We start from the raw sequence: 18,519 nt of genomic DNA, 5'->3' as shown, positions 1-18,519 counted from the left end.
ACTTTTACGGTCGCTCCCACGCTCACACACACTCTCTAGGTCACTCTTTTGGTAATTCTTGTGCTTGAGCATTTTCTGGGTCACGCCCATGCTTACACACTGTCTAGGTCACTCACTGGTCTGCCTGACCCGAAGCTACATTAAGAGTGGCCTTTCAAGTGGCTTTGGTCTGACCCCTCGTTATGTATGTCACTCACATGCCTATACACCTTCTAGCTCACATTTATGTTCGCTCCCAAGCTTACACATTCTCACAGTCACTGTCATACTTATACACTCTCTAGGTCACGGTCATACTTACACTCTCTAGGTCACTGTATCACTGTATAGGTCATTGCCATGCTTACACACTCTCTAGGTGACTGTCATGTTTATACACTCTCTAGGTCACTTTCATGTTCACTTCCAATCTTTCACATCTCTAGGTCACTTTCATGTTCACTTCCAATCTTTCACATCTCTAGGTCACTTTCATGTTCACTTCCAATCTTTCACATCTCTAGGTCACTTTCATGTTCACTTCCAATCTTTCACATCTCTAGGTCACTTTCATGTTCACTTCCAATCTTTCACATCTCTAGGTCACTTTCATGTTCACTTCCAATCTTTCACATCTCTAGATCACCCTTTTTGCTCACTGTAATGCTTACACATTCTCTGGGTCCCTGTCAATCACATGCTTTCACACACCTCTCTAGGTCACTATATTGGTCAGTCACATGCGTTCACTCTCTCTAGGTCACTATTCTGGTCGATCACGACTTGATTCCTCTCACTCTAGGTCCATCTTTCGGTCACTTCCATCCTCGCACATTTTTTTCGGTCACTCACATTGTTGCACGCCCTCTAGGGGCACTCTATTTTTTGTCGCTCATTGACCTGAAATTCCTCGCTCTCTAAGCAAAGGCGTATTTCCCCATCAGCCCTCACCCCCCGCCAGTAAATACACTTTCTTCACGTAGAAATATGCAAGGGATTACTACTAAAGAGATGTTATAACGAGGTGGAGAAGAGAATGAACGAGTTTTTCGGCCCAAGAGAGAAATAACGTGGAGCATTTATCCAACAAAAGATCTTCTGTGTTTGGTGTCTGGCGGGTGTTCCTCCCTTAATACTCATTTTTAGCTTCACGTTCGTTAAACTCGACGAGGAATTAAAAATACGATAATCCCCCCCCCTTTTCTTGGGTGTTTTCCCACTACAATAAAATCCCGTTATAACGACTTCTCGTTATAAGCGGATTTCTTGTTTTTTTTTTGCTGTCAGATTATAAAATTTTGGGAAAACTCGCTGCTTTATCTGCATTAAAATGCCTTTAAGTGTTTCGTTTAGTTTTAATATAGTTAAAAACTCCTCTCTTTTGCGGACACCAGCGGGACAAAAAAGTTCGTCCGAAAAAAAAGAGGTGACTGTTAATCTGGGGTTTGAAATGCATTCCCCGTGTATAATATTTTATTATACATGGGAAATTATAATTTGGCCGTAAAAGAGAGGTGACCGCATCTGAGGGGTGGCCGTTAAGAGGGGGGTTTTGCTGTATTAGCAAATATACAGAACTCTAGCTATAAAATCGATTTTTTTTTTCTCACAGCAGTTGATTCTCTGAAGCCGGCATTAGACTATACAGGGTGTCCAGTAACTTCTAATGCGGCCTTTACCTTCATCAACCGTCCGTTGTAGAGGTATAGTTTCAATTTAAACAACACTGAAAAAAGCGTTCAAAAATTACTCTGCGTCAGTCTTGAGAGTGGAAATACAGTGTGTGACAAAATAAAAAAATAAAAAAATCGGAATTTTTATACGATTCCCTCGTCCCCTAATTTCCAATGAGAAAGTTGTTGCCATGTCTCTCCTGAGACAAAAAAAAAATTCCATGTTTCTAACTGCAATATTCGCTGAGAAATTCGAATTCAAAAAATCGGAGAAAAGTTGGGAAAGGAGCGTTGTTTGTTAGTTTAACTTTTCTCCGAATTTTGAATTCAAATATCTCTGTAAATGCTGCACTTGGGGACATGGAGTTTTTTTTCTTGGTGGCCTCAGGAGATACAGGACCATAAATTTTTAAAAATTTTCTAATAGGAATTTAAAGGACAAGGGGATCGCTTAAAAATTTATCTTTTTTATTTTGTCTCACACTGTATCTTCACTCTCAAAAAATGGTTCAGGGTAATTTTTGAACGAATTTCGAGCGTTTTTTAAAAAACTGGAACTATACGTCTACGACGGTCGGTTGATGAGATGAAGACCACATTAGCACTTACAGAACACCCTGTATATACAAAAGTTTTATTATAATTCTTTTATAAAATTTGAAAAATGCAACCGATGCAAGTTTTATAACTTTTCTAAAACTTTTATAGGACAATCCCGGCCCCTAAAGACATTTTTGCGTAGAATATCGTATTATCAATGCGAAAAAAAACAACAACAATCGATATAATGCAAAAATCAAAACCTAAATCAAAAGGGTGTGAAAAAAAAGACCTGTAAAAAGGAATGAGCGACCACTTCATTGATTGAAAATGTGTCGCGAGGCCACTAAATTGAGTGATCTGGAACGGCGCCGCTGATTACTTAATCGATGTATGGCGGGTCGCTTGAGTGATCTGGAACTGTTCCGCAGCTCACTCAGATTTGCCGCTTTGGCGGTCGAGTGGTGATAGTGACAGACTAGCGTCGCGAGGTCCCGGGGTTGTCCTGAAGTTAGTTTTCTGTGGTTCCCAACTTCAAGGCGCGAATGCGAGCCGATCCCCCCCCCCCCCGCTTTAAAAATGTCTCGCCACGGAGAGCAACAGACCTACAGTACAAATGTAATCCAATCATAACACATCACTCACTTCACTTCTGAAATATAGGGGGGCAGCGCTGAGAAATGAAACACAACACTACATACGCACTCAGACTGTTAGGTACACAAACAGTTACACTTCCGGCACAACTCACTAGTTAGGGGTCATTCAAGTATTACGTCAGCATCGGGGGGGGGGGTTCGGATTTGCTGACTTTTGATGACAAGGGGGGAAGGGGGGTTTGAAAGTTGCTTACGTCATCAAACACCCTTTTTGAAGATATGAAATATTCTGAGCTGCTGATGAAAGTTTGCTGACAAGGAGGTCAGTGTTTTGCTGACAAGGAGGGGGAGGGGGGTCAAAAGTGGCTAAAAATCTGCTTATGTAATACTTGAATGGCCCCCTTAGTAAATTGCCCGTAGGTGGTGATAGACCCGAGTTGTGCTCGGTTTGAAAGAAAGAAAGAAATAGGTTCACTCACACTCAGGTCATCTGAGAATGTGTTGTGGGTCACTTAAGTGTTCTGGAAATTTCTCGCGGGTCGCTTGAGTGATCTGTGCCACGAGTCCTTTGAGTGATGTGTGAATGAATCGCTGGCCACTTGAGTGAGCAGGAACTGTGCCGCGGTTCACTCCGAGTAATCTGTAAATGTGCCACAGATCACTGAAGTGAACTCAGAATGCACCGCGGGTCACTTGAGCAATGTGAAACTTCGTTATGGATTACTTAAGTGATCTGAAACTGCACCATCAATCGCTTAAGTGATTTGGAAATGTGCCGGAGGGGGGCATTTAAGTACTCTGTAACTGGACCACAGGTCACTGTAAAGTGATCTGTAAATATTGCACTCGTCACTTATTGACATTATCGAAAAAAAGATCAACCAATCTCGACTCAACCCTTTAAGTGGTTTCTAAAATTTTCCTGCTCCGCATAACAACTGCTACATTGGAAACAAAAACGCGTCAAAAGAATCCGAGATATTTCGGGGGGTAACCGAAATGCAGCAGATCAAATTTGACGACATATCTCGGGATTGTCACTGTAAGGGTTAAAAAAAAAGGTTGGGTTTGTACCAAAATACTCAAGGCGCCGATTTTTTTTTAATAATAAAAAAGATCACAATTTCACTCACAGACGGCGCTGCTACTCTAAAAAATTAACACATAAAATGCCACGCAAACAGTGCATAAGGCGATGCTTATTAGGATTTGCGTTACCTAAAAACTATCACATTTCAGTGTGAGTGCTCTTTTTTTAAAAGCCAGGGCTACATCAAAACGAGTGAAAGGGTGCCATATTTATTTGTGGCAGTTTTATTGTCACGCAAATCGCAATAAACGCTAATCATGCACTGTTTGTGTCACATTTTGTGATACGTCAAATTTTACACCTTGAAGCGCCATCTGTGAGGGGAATTTTGACATTTTTTAAATTAATTCTTGAAAAAAAACCCCAAAAGGCTACGTCTTGATGATCATTTTGGTTCAAACCACAAATTTTTATGTCATTTGATTGATTTCTGATTTTTTCAAACAATTTTTTTTTTACGGGTTGCTTGAGCAAGCTGTGCGCCCGAGTCCTTTGAGTGATGCGTAAATGTGTCGCGGGCAGCTTGAGTGAGCTGGAACTGTGCCGCGGTTCACTTCAAGTAATATGTAAATATGCCACGGATCACTGAAGTGAACTCAGAATGTACCGCGGGTCACTTGAGCAATGTGAAACTGCGTCATGGATTACTTAAGGCCTTTACGTAAAAGACTCGCCCACCTTATAGATGAAATAACAGGGTTAAGTTTACTGGTCTCCACTCCTCCTGGATATACGCGGGATGCCAAAATGCCGGCTTGCCCAAGTGACAATGTATCTGATTGCGGCCCTCCTCATCTGGAAGCAACAGCATATATATATTTGCATACCAACATTTCGGAAATCATAGCATCAGATCTCATCGTGTACGAGTATCAGGCCCCCCGATATGAGACCGCGTGCCAGTGCCGTTTTAACGCATGGGCCCACCCGGGCACGGCACGGGGGGGGGGGGGACTCAGAAAATTAAGAAGTAAATTTTTCGAAAATTTGCCAGGTAGGGCCTCAGAAAAATCACTTGGCCAGAGGGGCCCCCCCATGATGCTCTTAAGACGGACCCGCGGCGGAGCATGCTCAAATGGGCCCATGGGTTGAGATGACTTCTTTTTTCTATGGATAGCTTTGCTGGATTGTGGAAGAGACAGTCAAATTTTTTCGAACACATTATTTCACATGAAAGCTTTATTTCTTCACCGCTCTCTGTCGCCTCTCTTGACCGCTGGTCGTGGCTTTCCTTCAATCTGATTTTCACCAGTGGTCCTCCACCTACAATATCTTAGGACGCAAGAAAACCGTATGCCCCCCCAGGTTGAGAACCACTGCTCTATCTTCACAAAGCCTTAGCGAGAAGGAGTCCAGCCCCCCGAAATTTGTGGGAATGCCCAGTAATACAGGATGGACGAGAAGTTCTGGGCACATTTTGAAATGTAAAAAAGGATCAACCAATTGAAATAAAAAGGTGTGGTTTGCCCAAAATGCACATCAAGAGGCTTCGAGGTTTTTCTATTTTATTTTAAATAAGTTCTGTGTGAAAAAAAAGATTTTTTTTTCATTTCACTCGCAGATGGCGCTGCTTCTCCAAAAGCTTAACACATCAAATGTCGCACAAACTGTGTGGCTACATCGGAACGATTGAAATGGTGCTTTTATTTATACAGGGTGATCAGCGAATAAGCCCTTATTTCAAAATTAAATATCTCTACAACAAAGATCAATAGAATTATGCGGTAAACGGTACGTTTATTAGCAAAACTGTAAGAATGTTGTACAGAAATTTCGAAAATTAGTTTTTTTTTTTAATTTTTTAAAATTAAAAAAACAAAACAAAACTGGAGATTTTGGGGTTCCGAAAATCCTCTGTGGGAAGAGAAACCACTGCATTCGCCTAAAGTTACTGCATGGGCTACGGTATGCGCCAGAGGCATTATCGGCCCCTTCTTCGTGCGAGAAACGATTACTACTGCACGTTACGTTACAATTTTGGAACAATTTGTCAGCACACATGGCGCATACCGCAGCCCATGCAGCAATTTTAGGCGAATGCAGTGGTTTCTCTTCCCACAGAGGATTTTCGGAACCCCAAAATCTCCAGTTTTGTTTTTTTTTTTCTAAATTTTAAAAAATTAAAAAAAAAACCAAATTTTCGAAATTTCTGTACAACATTCTTACAGTTTTGCTAATAAACGTACCGTTTACCGCATAATTCTATTGATCTTTGTTGTAGAGATATTTAATTTTGAAATAAGGGCTTATTCGCTGATGGCAGTTTTATTGTGTAAAACAAATCACACAATAAGCGTTAATTACGTACTGTTTGTGTCACATTTTATGTGTTATGTAAAGTGTAACGTGATGAAGCGCCATCTGTGAGAGTGTATGATTTTTACATTTTTTTATTATTCCCCTTCCGAAACGAATTTCTTGCCACCAGGGACGTCTTAATAGCACTATGGGCCTGGGCAATGGGTTGTGTGTGTGTGTGCGCTCTTCGTCCCTACCTTTCTGAAAGTATCTGCCTTCATAGATAAAATAGAATCTAGATTCTTAGAAATCATAGATCTGAACCTCATTGTTATGAGGCCTTCATATGCGCATTTTAGCCCCCCAGGCGTTGCCGGGATGGGCCCATGCGTCAAGACTGCTCTGCTGGCTACGACCCCATGACGGGGAAAGTTTATACAAGGGACTATAAGTGCTCCTAAATGAAAAGATGAAAGCCTGAAGGATACTTCCTTCCCCCCACTCCACTGAGATTGAAGGACACCGAAGAAGCAAGTTTTGCTTGCTCAAATGGTTGCAAGCGGGATAATGCTTTAAACGGGAAATCTTGACGAGTATTAATTAGAGTACGACCCTCCCGGGATAGTGAGTCGTACTAAGCTGAAAAAGGGAAAACATTTTATGTGGGAACGTTATAAGCAGGATTACTCACAAAAATTTATACATTCGAGAAAGTACATTAACTTTGCTATTACGTTCCAATTAGTTTCATTTCAAAAACAAGGTGATTTAAAAGAAAAGTTCACAGAAGAAATAAGTCATGAAGGGTATTGAGGGTATTTATCAGGTCCTCTTCCGTAAGTTATAGTTTGTAGTTCCACCCGACAAGCCCCATGATATAACATCGCGGGCTCTGTATATTACTCAAGTGACGTCACAGTCTGGCCAATCGCTGTCGTGGTTATAAATACCATCAAATACAGTGAAATTCAAGTATTTGATTCATCAAAGCCGCACAGGTGGTCAAGGGCGCCCGAATTCCAGATGTCAACAAAAAAACAAACATGGCGCCCCGGTGGAAGAATATATAGCCAGAGATTAAAACGCTCATATTACCTTTAATTTAAATTCATCACTTCAATAAAAGATTATTTATCATAAAATTGATGAAAGGTAATTATATATAACAATTAAAGTTAGTTTCAGTGTGTGGCGTGATCAAAAACTAATAATTTAGTGAATATCATGGCTCCATGTCTTATTAGGGTTACCATAGCTATAATTCTTGAGGAATTATGGGTAATATGAAACTCGTCAAACTTGTTACAGAGATTTCGCCAAGTTGGCAGGAAACCCGATTACGGAAATATAGCCAACACTGCGATGACGACGTTATCGAGAGCACTGTCGTGGCGCTTTTAGTGAAATTTCTAGGAGGCCAAAATAGCGCTAAAGACTATAGCGCTATACTACTTTCAAACGGGAAAGCGCCGTTGCTAATGCGCTATTCTCGATGGGCAGTTCCTTTACCTAAAAGTAAATAATAGAATCGTCCGACGTAACGTGACGTCGCCAGTGTTCTTCTCGTGATCGGTGGACTATACTTCTTAACAGAGGATGAGCGCAGAGACATACCATGCTTTCCGGTAGGCGCATCTTGCTTCTTTTGTTTCGGCAAGGATTTTCGCGCTGGTGACTTTCCCGGCTCTTTCTTGTTCGGTACTTTGTGCTTCTGCTTTTTGGCCTCGATGATCTTCGCTGGTGACTTTCCCGGGGAGTGAAGTCGATTTTCAGTGCCGCGCTGTTGGATACTCAATCAAATTCTTTTACCGGGTTTTTGTGCACAAGTTTAAAAATATTTCAGTGTGTGTGTATACATCTAGTGTCATCATGTGAAATTTGGAATTAATTGGGTGTGTTTTTTCAAACCCAATCAGTGCTGATTGGTTCGGAATTTCAGGTACTGTGACTTCTTTCGCTTACATCCGCAATAGCAAAAAATTTTGCGTTATGACTGGGTAACTTTTTCATCATATTCTGTCGGCTGAACATCTAACATTTCTTCAGTATTAAATTTTTGACTCTAGAGTAATCCTCCGGCTAATTAGACTAATTTGTTTGACTTCTTAGAAGAGAAACTGTTTCACGCATATCCCCATTGACTTAACATTAGAATTTTTCAAATTTTGTTTGGTAAATAATTTTTTATTAATAAACTTTCCTTACTGCCAGTTGGATTTTCCAGCTCCCCCTTTGAAGAACTGTGGAATGATGTAACTCTTTTTTCCAGACACCTTTCTACTGATTTTTTATAAATTTTTGAAAGTTCTATTTAACATAGGATTGCCGATGCAATTGGCGGTGTGGGAAAAAAAATTGTGAAAATTTGTATCGATAGACATATATTAATATTTGACCATTCGTCCCGACGTAATATTCTCTCAACGTATATGGAGATGAACTTTTTTTGAGGTGACCATATGTACTGTAAATTGTATACTACGACAGAAGTAGCTTCCTTCTTTTTTTGCGACCAGGACGATATGACTCGTGTTGAACTAGTGTTAATACTCTTATAGACTTGATACTAAATTGTCTCAACGAAAAACTATCTTCTGCCGCCCCTCAGGATAGTAAACTACGGTCTTTTAATTAAGCGAAGTGATTGTGAATTAGTGTTGTGACATATACCGAATTGAGAGCGTGCTGTTGCATTGAATGTTTTCGATAAACGACTTTGGTACATAAATACAGGTGATATCACTGTGATCTATTGCGTATCATAATGAGTCCCCCCACTGCCTCAAAATTCTTCTACTGACTCTGCAGATGACAGTGTTGAAGTTCCCATTGCCAAGTGGAGACGCAAGTCTAGGTACTACCTGCAAATCAGCGTAACATCCAGGACTCATTGGACCAGTATCGCAAAGATTATCTTGGCATTTTGGACTTGGCGAATAACACCGATAGTATGAGTGACTTCAATGAAATTACCATCTCCTCGCTTTCGAACTCGTCTAACACAGCGCATCAATTACGTCTTCCACAGCGCAGCATTAGAGAGAACACTAGTGTCACCCAGGGGGATGTGTCCGCAAAGTCTGATCTTGACTGGACACCTGTAAACGATTGCTCCGAGATGAAACAAGCTGACATTCAAAAAGAAAATCCTGGTACAAACGCTGGAGATGTTGGAGTTGACTCCCCTATCATCAAAATTTCTGACATCATATCCGGTATGATCGGTCTCACAAGGGATTATCATTCGACGCCCAAGCGTGATGATGAGATAAATGAACTTATAATGGACATTCTTCACGAACTCTCTGTAGAAGAGAAGAAAGAACTCTCAGATCTTAATGACATTTTTGTCCAAAACCTGAAAGATCATGATCAGTCAAACCTACAAGTGCTGACGTCCGTTCAATCAGATGTCATTCCATCGAGATTTTTCGGAATATCTCCATTTTGCAGCCCAGAAAAGTTGTAGAATAATGACGAAAATCTGGTCGGTGAGGATCTAGGATCAGTCGATGAGTGCCTCTAAGAAAGTTAATTTTGAACGATTGGAACAACGGAAGAACACCATTGAAAAAGACCCAACCTCTTCGAGGCTTAAAGGGCCTAAACTGTTTCTCAAATCAAACAGGGAAAATTGCCAACGAGAGTCGGAAAACAAAGACACTAATAAACTTTCTAAATCTAAGAATCCCAAGAAAAGCGGCAAAACGCCTGAAAAACAAAAGAAAGAGGATTCTAACTTTAAATCACCTTCAAGATCAGCCAAAAGCTCTGACAATTTCATTGGCAAAGAACCATGCAACCAGGCGGCCTCCTATTCTGGAAGTAAGGTGAATCAGGATATCTCAGACAGCCTATCTCTCCGGACTTACACCAACAAGGCTTTTGACATCCACGGCATTATTCAGGAGATAATCCAAGTTATTCGCTACTCAACAGGGGAAGGAAAGGATTTTAAATTTGGCATCCCTACCCATCAGCGAAAAAAGGCGGAAAAGCTCCTAGAAATTGTACATCTATGGGCCATTGGTACACACAACGAGACCAAGGATGCCTCAACTCAAACTTTTTTCAAAAATTTTGAAATTCCAGACACTCCTTCAGAGAACCAAGGTCAAGGAATTTATTTTACACCCCAACTTCTCGTCAAGCTGCCAACGCCTCTCCCACAGTTTAAAACCAGGAAAAATGAAGAGGAAGAAGGGATGAATAATACCGATGATGTTAGATCATCTAATATTGATTTCAGAAATAAGGAAGCTCAAACTCAAACCCCACAAGCCAAATTAATTGGGTCAAGGCTTGTAGGTTATGGAAATAAAGACACCACATACGTACTGGACAAGCCAGCACATAATCTGAACCCTAAAACAACTGACAGATCAGGGGACGAATGGACTTTGGTTTCTTCCAGGAGTAAAACAAAGAAAAAATGTCTTAAAAAGACGAAGAAATTGACCAAGTCAATGAAAAATCCGACGAATTTATCAGCTAAGAAAAAGGTGGATTAAACTCCTGTCCGGGATACAACAGATAAAACTAAAGAAGGGAAAAGCGGAGAACCTGATATGCATGTGTTAGAAGGGGACAGCACGGATGAGCCCTTCGTTACTGTTGAAGAAATTAAAGATGGACAGGAGCTGCAAACCACTCCGTTACGGTATGGACATACGGCTATGATTGCCCAGAAACAGACTCGACCCACGGCCATACAACGCAAGCTCCTCGGATTAGCTGCTTATTCACTCAAAAAAGATCAAAAGACAGGCTTTGGAGGTACACAAAGACTTAGTGCTCAAAAAGAAGAGTCTCAATTTAACAGGAAGGGTGGCTTCAGGGAAGTCACATACAAGAAAAGGAAAAAGAATACAAGAAAACCAACGAGTGATGTCTCTGAAGAAATTTACACGGCACTTATATATAACAATAGACGAGCAGGCTCTAGTTGTGAACGACCCGGTATAACATTTCTGCACTCCATTCAACATCGGGTGTTGAACATTAGAAATATCAAGAACGGATCTGCGATTGATTTTTCAAATAGTCAAGGTCCATTGGAACTAAAGGAATGGATCCTATCCGACAGCATTTTAAGAAGAAAATATTATGTATTAATTCCATTCAAAAACACTTTTATTGAAAGAATGTCACACAAGGTCAGCAGAAATCCTGAACGTATTCTCTACAATCACAATAGTGAGACGATATACAGTAAACAAATTTGGTGCGAACAAGGAAATAAATTTAGAAGAATAGATAAAAGAAATAAAGATACACAGGATCTGGAAAATGAACAGTCATACGGATATAGAAGGGTCAAAATGAATGGGAAGAATCAAGAGGCAAGGTATACCAAATCTTATAGTGCAGCCGTCAGCGACGAAACAAAACACTGGAAGCTACATCTGTGGTTTTGCAAACCTCAGGTGGGCCGAAACAAAATTATATACGACAATCTTTTAGAACAATTAGGTTACTCCCACCACCTTAGAAAGGACGTCATGGAAAGTATCAGATTTAAACTTAGACAAAATGGTGTGGAGATAACTGGATGCGACAAGGCGACAAAGAACATTCTGCTAGGGGAAATCTTCAACAATTTTAAATTAAAATTCGATCTTTATTCAGCATAAGTACTACTGTGATTATAAGTGTTTACAACCAATTCGTATAATATACCACATTTTGAAACCTTGCAGATCAACGCTTGATAATGAAGATACTACAGTTCAATTGCAACAGAAGCAAAGAAGCCACTAGTCTTCTGATTCAGCAAGTAAAAGAGAAGGGATATGAAATTCTACTTATACAGGAGCCATGGCTGAGACGTGGGACGATCAGAGGGTTTCCATCACACTGGATAAAATGGTATTCGGGCAGTATGAAGTCAATGAAAATTAAAATCAGAATTAAAGAAAGCGAATTCATCTTGATATCAGGGTACTCGTCACCTAACCAGAGAGTTGACATTATCATAGCGGAACTAAATCTGATAATGACTAGAGCCAATGGAACACCGTTACTTATGGGAATGGATGTCAACAGTCACCATACCGTGTTTGGATACCGTGATATCAATGATAGAGGGAATAAAATGTTGGATTTCATTCATTCCCATGACCTGCTTATTCTAAATGATGGCACAGCAACATATCAATTCTACGATGCTCAAGGAAGTCCGGACATCACACTATTAAGCCGGAACCACAAGCTACGTGATTTTTGCTGGAAAATCGAGGATTGTTTGACGTTAAGTCCTCATAAGTATATTTCGATTTCGACTGCACAAAATGTGGTGATTTCAAAAAGAGAGACGTTTTCCAATTCTAGACGTAGGATAAACAACTTCCTAAAATTATTAAAGGGGTCTTTGCCTGAAGTCATGAGAAAATTACAGGACGCACCAAGCAAAGACGAGCTGGATGCAACAACAGATTACGTATTCGATCTCATCAATACGATGGCTATGAGAACGCTTAAAATACAGAGGGTGAAGAAGGACGTCGCTGTCCCTTGGTGGAACCAGCAATTGGAGATTCTCAGAAAAGGGGCTAGAGCGGCCAAAAGGAGGTATATGAGAGCTAGTGAAGAAACAAAAGCCCATTGCAGAGAGACTTTTCATCGAAATCGTTCGCTATTATCGAGGGCTATCAGGAAAGCCAAGAATGCTGCGTGGAGAGAGTTGTGTGAGAACGAAGTTGATCCGTTTGTTAAGAATATATAAGACTGCGATCAAACAGAAGTCATTCCCTCCATAGCTGATCATGGAAAATGAGGAAAATTTGAGCATTCAGGAATTAGCAGAAAAAGAGTTGGCTACTCTCTTTCCAGATGGGGACGGTATCGAGGAACACGACATCGCTCAAGACGAAGAATCAAGAGCATCTGCAGAAGTCAATATTACTGTGGCTGAGATCAGAAGGACAATTGCTAAGTTTAATGACTGGAAGGCACCAGGGCCGGATGGCATCAACAATGTGCTGCTAAAGACCATTAACAAAGAGTGCCCAGAATTCTTGCATCTATTGTTTAATAGATGTATGACTGTGGGATTATTTCCCTCGCATTTTAAGGAAGGTAGTCTCCTACTCTTTTTGAAGAAGGGCAAGGATCCCAAGTGCATCGAATCGTACCGACCGATCAACCTGCTGTCAACCGTAGGGAAGACGTTGGAAAAGATAGTGGTGCAAAAGATCCAGTTTCACACGGAGATCAGCGATTTCTGGAGCGAGGCCCAGCATGGGTTTAAAGCTGGTCACTCCACTGAGACGGCTCTGCATGAAATCAATAAGGAAATCAAGATCCAGAAGAGGAAGGGACATAATATTGCGATTGTATCAATAGACATCATTTAATTCCATCAAACGCATTTAATTCCATCCGGTACCCGTTGGTTCAGATGCGACTAAAGGCAATGCCGATTTCGAACCAATTAAGAAGGATAGCAGAAGATATAATGAATGACAGAGCAGTAAGGATACAAATCCCTGGAGGTTACGTTCGAAAGATATTATCCAGAGGATGCCCACAGGGATCCTGTTCGGGCCCGCTATATTGGAACTGTGTTATTGATCCACTGCTAAAATCAAGATGGCCGAGGAATGTTAAAGTAATAGCATACGCGGACGATGTTACAATCATGGTGTCAGGCCAGTCGTTAAAAAAGTCGGGACGATGGCGTCTGCTATTCTGACAAGGATTGATGAATGGCTACAGGAACATCAATTAAGTATATCCTTGGAGAAAACAAAATTCTTGTGGATTTCATCGCACAAACCCACATCGATCAGACTTGGAGATGTATTTATCAAAAGAGTGAAAATACTCAAACTTTTGGGGGTCTATATCGACGAAAAATTGGATTGGAAGGCCCATGTCAAAGAACTCACGACCAAAACCAATGGCCTATTGAGTAGAATGATGTGTGTAGCAGGAAGATCTTGGGGCATCAATAATCATACGAGAAGAACTTTGTATATAACTGTGGTACAGCGGGTAGTGGTATATGCGGCATCGTTGTGGGGAGAAAGACTGTCGGCTAGATTCATTGCAACGTAGATTCCTCAAATTTGTCTCAAGAGCGTACTCAACGGTGCCAAATAATGCATTGCAGGTTATCCTGGGTCTACCTCCTCTAGGCTTATGGGTAGAGATGGAGGCAAAGCTGACACTGCTGACTAGATTACGTGAACCAGTAGAGCTGTATGATGGGACTGTATTACATCCGAATAACTTCCAGCGTAAAATTGCAGGCTGGTCACATCATCCTTCATGGTCTATAGATAGTCAGATAACACTGACGGAGAACAAAGGAACATCTGGTCGTAAGAGTGTAGACGTGTACACCGATGGCTCAAAAACCGAGCATGGAACAGCGGCAGCATACGTGGTGGTCAAGGAACGAGAAGTTATGGCAAGATGGTCTAGGAAGATCGCTGTTAACAACAGTTTCTTTCAAGCGGAGCTATTAGCGATATTTGAGGCCGTCAAATATGCTAATGAACACGAGGAGGTGGCATGTATATACACAGATTCTCTGTCGTCATTGCATGCTGTCTTGGATCCTCTGTCCCCTCACCAGATGGCCCGAGAGATTAGAGAAAAGTGCATCAATAACTCCAGAATTCTTTTGTCTTGGATTGGTTCACCAGAATTGGGGCAATGAGATGGCGGATCTTCATGCTAAAGAGGCGACTAAGTTAACTACTATTGATGATTCGCTTTCATTCCCCAGGTCATGGGCCAAGAAGATTCTGAAAGAAGACCTGCGAAATAAATGGCAACATCTTCGGGACTCTAATATCAGATCAGGGAGGAAAATCCATGAGATAGTCCCAAGAGTTTCTTTTGTTAGTCTTGGATGGAGCAGGAAGATGGTTCATTTCTTTACAGAGCATGCCCTGCATACCTCCATAGATTTGGTAAAAGAAGCGCTGCCATCTGCAAATGTGGAGGTGAGGGGACGGTGGTACACTATGCAACGGAATGTAAGATCACGGATATGATGCACTTTGGCAAGTTTTCGTCTAATAATAGAGTACTATGGAAGCAACAGTTGCTTAAGAAAAAGTCGTGTTGCCTTCAGATAAGCAAGTTAATTCGATTCATTGAGCAACATCACGATGAAATCATTCCTCCACACCAAAGGCAGGAGCCGAGCGGGATGAAGGTTGACTCCGAAGAGAGCTCAGATGAGGAATGGACTTGACTGATGTAAGTCATGGACATTGATGTTCGACTGTCCTTTGATTTCCTTTGCCATGAGAAGGTCAAAGATATTCAATTATTCTAAAAGTCCTGATATATGTCGCATAATTGTGTTTTTTTGTTTTTGTTTTTTTAGAAGCCCATGTTATTTTGAATTTGTGCTGTATCATGTTTTTGCATGTTTTGGATAATACGCATCTGTAACATTTATGTCTTGGGATATTCGTAATATGAAGTTTGAGTATATATTAGCAAATTATCATGATATATAGGTTGTACATGTTATTAGAAATGTGATCTGGATGGTATTGCAGTTGTATTATATGTATCATGTTTTGTATAATGTATATGTTTAGTGGTGTATTTACAAGCCCTTTCCTATATTGAATCTGTGTTGCATCACGTATTCTTAAGTTTTGGAAAGTACCCATTTATATTTTGTAATATCCATGACATGATGCCTGATTTTATATTTACAAATGTATATGGTATTTAAGTTGGGCGCGTCACTACAGATGTGTTCTGGACGGAATTGTATTTGTATTTTTTGTAGGTATTATTATCTAACGTGGACATTCATGTTCCCAGATTCCCTCTGACACGCTGTCTATATGCTTATATGCTTGTATACATACTCATAATAACTTTTACAACTGTTTTTCTTGGGCCCCATTCATGGCCTGCAGGCGATGTGCGTCTGTGCACCTGCCCATGTTCTGCCCATATCTTTGTATTTAATGTCATTTTTTTGTACGGTGAATGACGGAATTGTGGAAGGAGTCCTGCTGTTGGTTGGCTTGGGCTGTCCGGCCGCGGGTGGCTGTGTGCTGCGGGTGGTTTGCCGGTCTTGGATGTCGGATTTTCCACCACGTCTCCTGAGACGAACCAGCTTATATCCCCTAGGGGGACAGAGCGAGGGCCATGGTTTGTCTGGAGGAGGTGACTTTCCCGGATCTTCCTTGTTCGGTACCTTGTGCTTCTGCCTCGGGGGCCTCGAAGATCTTCGCTGGTGACTTTCCCGGATCTTCCTTGTCCGGTACCTTGTGCTTCTGCCTCGGGGCCTCGATGATCTTCGCTAGTGACTTTTCCGGATCTTCCTTGTTCGGTACCTTTTGCTTCTGCCACGGGGCCTCGATGATCTTCGCTAGTGACTTTTCCGGATCTTTCTTGTTCGGTACCTTGTGCTTCTGCATCGGGGCCTCGATGATCTTCGCTGGTGACTTTTCCGGATCTTCCTTGTTCGGTACCTTTTGCTTCTGCCACGGGGCCTCGATGATCTTCGCTGGTGACATTCCCGGATCTTCCTTGTTTGGTACCTTGTGCTTCTGCCTCGATGATCTTCGCTGGTGACTTTCCCGGATCTTCCTTGTTCGGTGCCTTGTGCTTCTGCCTCGATGATCTTCGCTGGTGACTTTCCCGGATCTTCCTTGTTCGGTACCTTGGGCTTCTGCCTTGGGGCCTCGATGATCTTCGCTGGTGACTTTCCCGGATCTTCCTTGTTCGGTACCTTGTGTTTCTGCCTCGGGGCCTCGATGATCTTCGCTGGTGACTTTCCCGGACAATTCTTGTTCGGTACCTTGTGCTTCCGCCTCGGGGCCTCGATGATCTTCGCTGGTGACTTTCCCGGATCTTCCTTGTCCGGTACCTTGTGCTTCTGCCTCGGGGCCTCGATGATCTTCGCTGGTGACTTTGCCGGACCTTTCTTGTTCGGTACCTTGTGCTTCTGCCTCGGGGCCTCGATGATCTTCGCTGGTGACTTTTCCGGATCTTCCTTGTTCGGTACCTTTTGCTTCTGCCTCGGGGCCTCGATGATCTTCGCTAGTTACTTTTCCGGATCTTCCTTGTTCGGTACCTTGTGCTTCTGCCTCGGGGCCTCGATGATCTTCGCTAGTGACTTTTCCGGATCTTCCTTGTTCGGTACCTTGTGCTTCTGCCTCGGGGCCTCGATGATCTTCGCTAGTGACTTTTCCGGATCTTCCTTGTTCGGTACCTTGTGCTTCTGCCTCAGGGAATCGATGATCTTCGCGGCTTTGCGTAGAATTCTATAGCTTCCGCTAGCGCATCTCTCGTATACGCCATCGGCTACTCCCTCTTCGAGATAACTTTCTATCAGACTCCCAACGGCGACCGACCCATACCTGCTGAAAAGTTTTAGCTTCATCTTGTCGACGGTAATTCCTTTTTCTTGGGTGACGTTGGACATCAGCGTATAAATCCGTTTTTTCAAACTCGCCATGTTTGCACTTCGTGACTTCGTTCGATTCGATTCCGGGGAAATAAGCGTTGTTGACAACAAACTTTTTCGAAAACGAATGGCCTTCGCTGGTGACTTTCTCGGATCTTCCTTGTTCGATAAATTTTGCTTCTGCCTCGGGGCCTCGATGATCTTCGCTGGTGACTTTCCCGGATCTTCCTTGTTCGGTACCTTGTGCTTCTGGCTCGATGATCTTCACTGGTGACTTTCCCGGATCTTCCTTGTTCGGAACCTTGTGCTTCTGCCTCGACGATCTTCGCTGGTGACATTCCCGGATCTTCCTTGTTTGGTACCTTGTGCTTCTGCCTCGATGATCTTCGCTGGTGACTTTCCCGGATCTTCCTTGTTCGGTACCTTGTGCTTCTGCCTCGATGATGTTCGCTGGTGACTTTCCCGGATCTTCCTTGTTAGGTACCTTGTGCTTCTGCCTTGGGGCCTCGATGATCTTCGCTGGTGACTTTCCCGGATCTTCCTTGTTCGGTACCTTGTGTTTCTGCCTCGGGGCCTCGATGATCTTCGCTGGTCACTTTGCCGGACCTTTCTTGTTCGGTACCTTGTGCTTCTGCCTCGGGGCCTCGATGATCTTCGCTGGTGACTTTCCCGGATTTTCCTTGTTCGGTACCTTGTGCTTCTGGCTCGATGATCTTCACTGGTGACTTTCCCGGATCTTCCTTGTTCGGAACCTTGTGCTTCTGCCTCGATGATCTTCGCTGGTGACATTCCCGGAATTCCTTGTTTGGTACCTTGTGCTTCTGCCTCGATGATCTTCGCTGGTGACTTTCCCGGATCTTCCTTGTTCGGTGCCTTGTGCTTCTGCCTCGATGATCTTCGCTGGTGACTTTCCCGGATCTTCCTTGTTCGGTACCTTGTGCTTCTGCCTTGGGGCCTCGATGATCTTCGCTGGTGACTTTCCCGGATCTTCCTTGTTCGGTACCTTGT

General features: G+C 42.3%; 1 protein-coding gene across 1 annotated transcript; it reads left to right on the top strand.

Moving 5' to 3' along the window:
* The first annotated feature begins 10,687 nt into the window (after window positions 1–10,687).
* LOC149078794 (uncharacterized) lies at window positions 10,688–12,843 on the top strand. Its single transcript, XM_089240458.1, has 2 exons — window positions 10,688–10,895; window positions 11,819–12,843. Exons 1-2 carry the CDS (start codon window positions 10,688–10,690, stop codon window positions 12,841–12,843), a joined length of 1,233 nt encoding a protein of 410 aa, XP_089096584.1.
* The last annotated feature ends 5,676 nt before the right edge of the window (window positions 12,844–18,519 follow it).

This window comes from Pholcus phalangioides, unplaced genomic scaffold (assembly GCF_987345545.1).
Source record: "Pholcus phalangioides strain wild (caught in Gottingen) unplaced genomic scaffold, Ppha-v1.0 ptg000013l_1, whole genome shotgun sequence".
NCBI classification, from domain to species: domain Eukaryota; kingdom Metazoa; phylum Arthropoda; class Arachnida; order Araneae; family Pholcidae; genus Pholcus; species Pholcus phalangioides.
Note: the sequence above shows the minus strand (reverse complement) of the source record. Positions and strands in the feature narration are given on the sequence as shown.

Excerpts from the sequence above, each read along its gene's own strand:
- LOC149078794 (XM_089240458.1), top strand. The coding sequence starts at position 10,688 with ATGCATGTGTTAGAAGGGGACAGCACGGATGAGCCCTTCGTTACTGTT. Across the intron at positions 10,896-11,818 it reads TCAAAAGACAGGCTTTGGAG|ATCAACGCTTGATAATGAAG; the intron begins GTACACAAAGAC and ends GAAACCTTGCAG.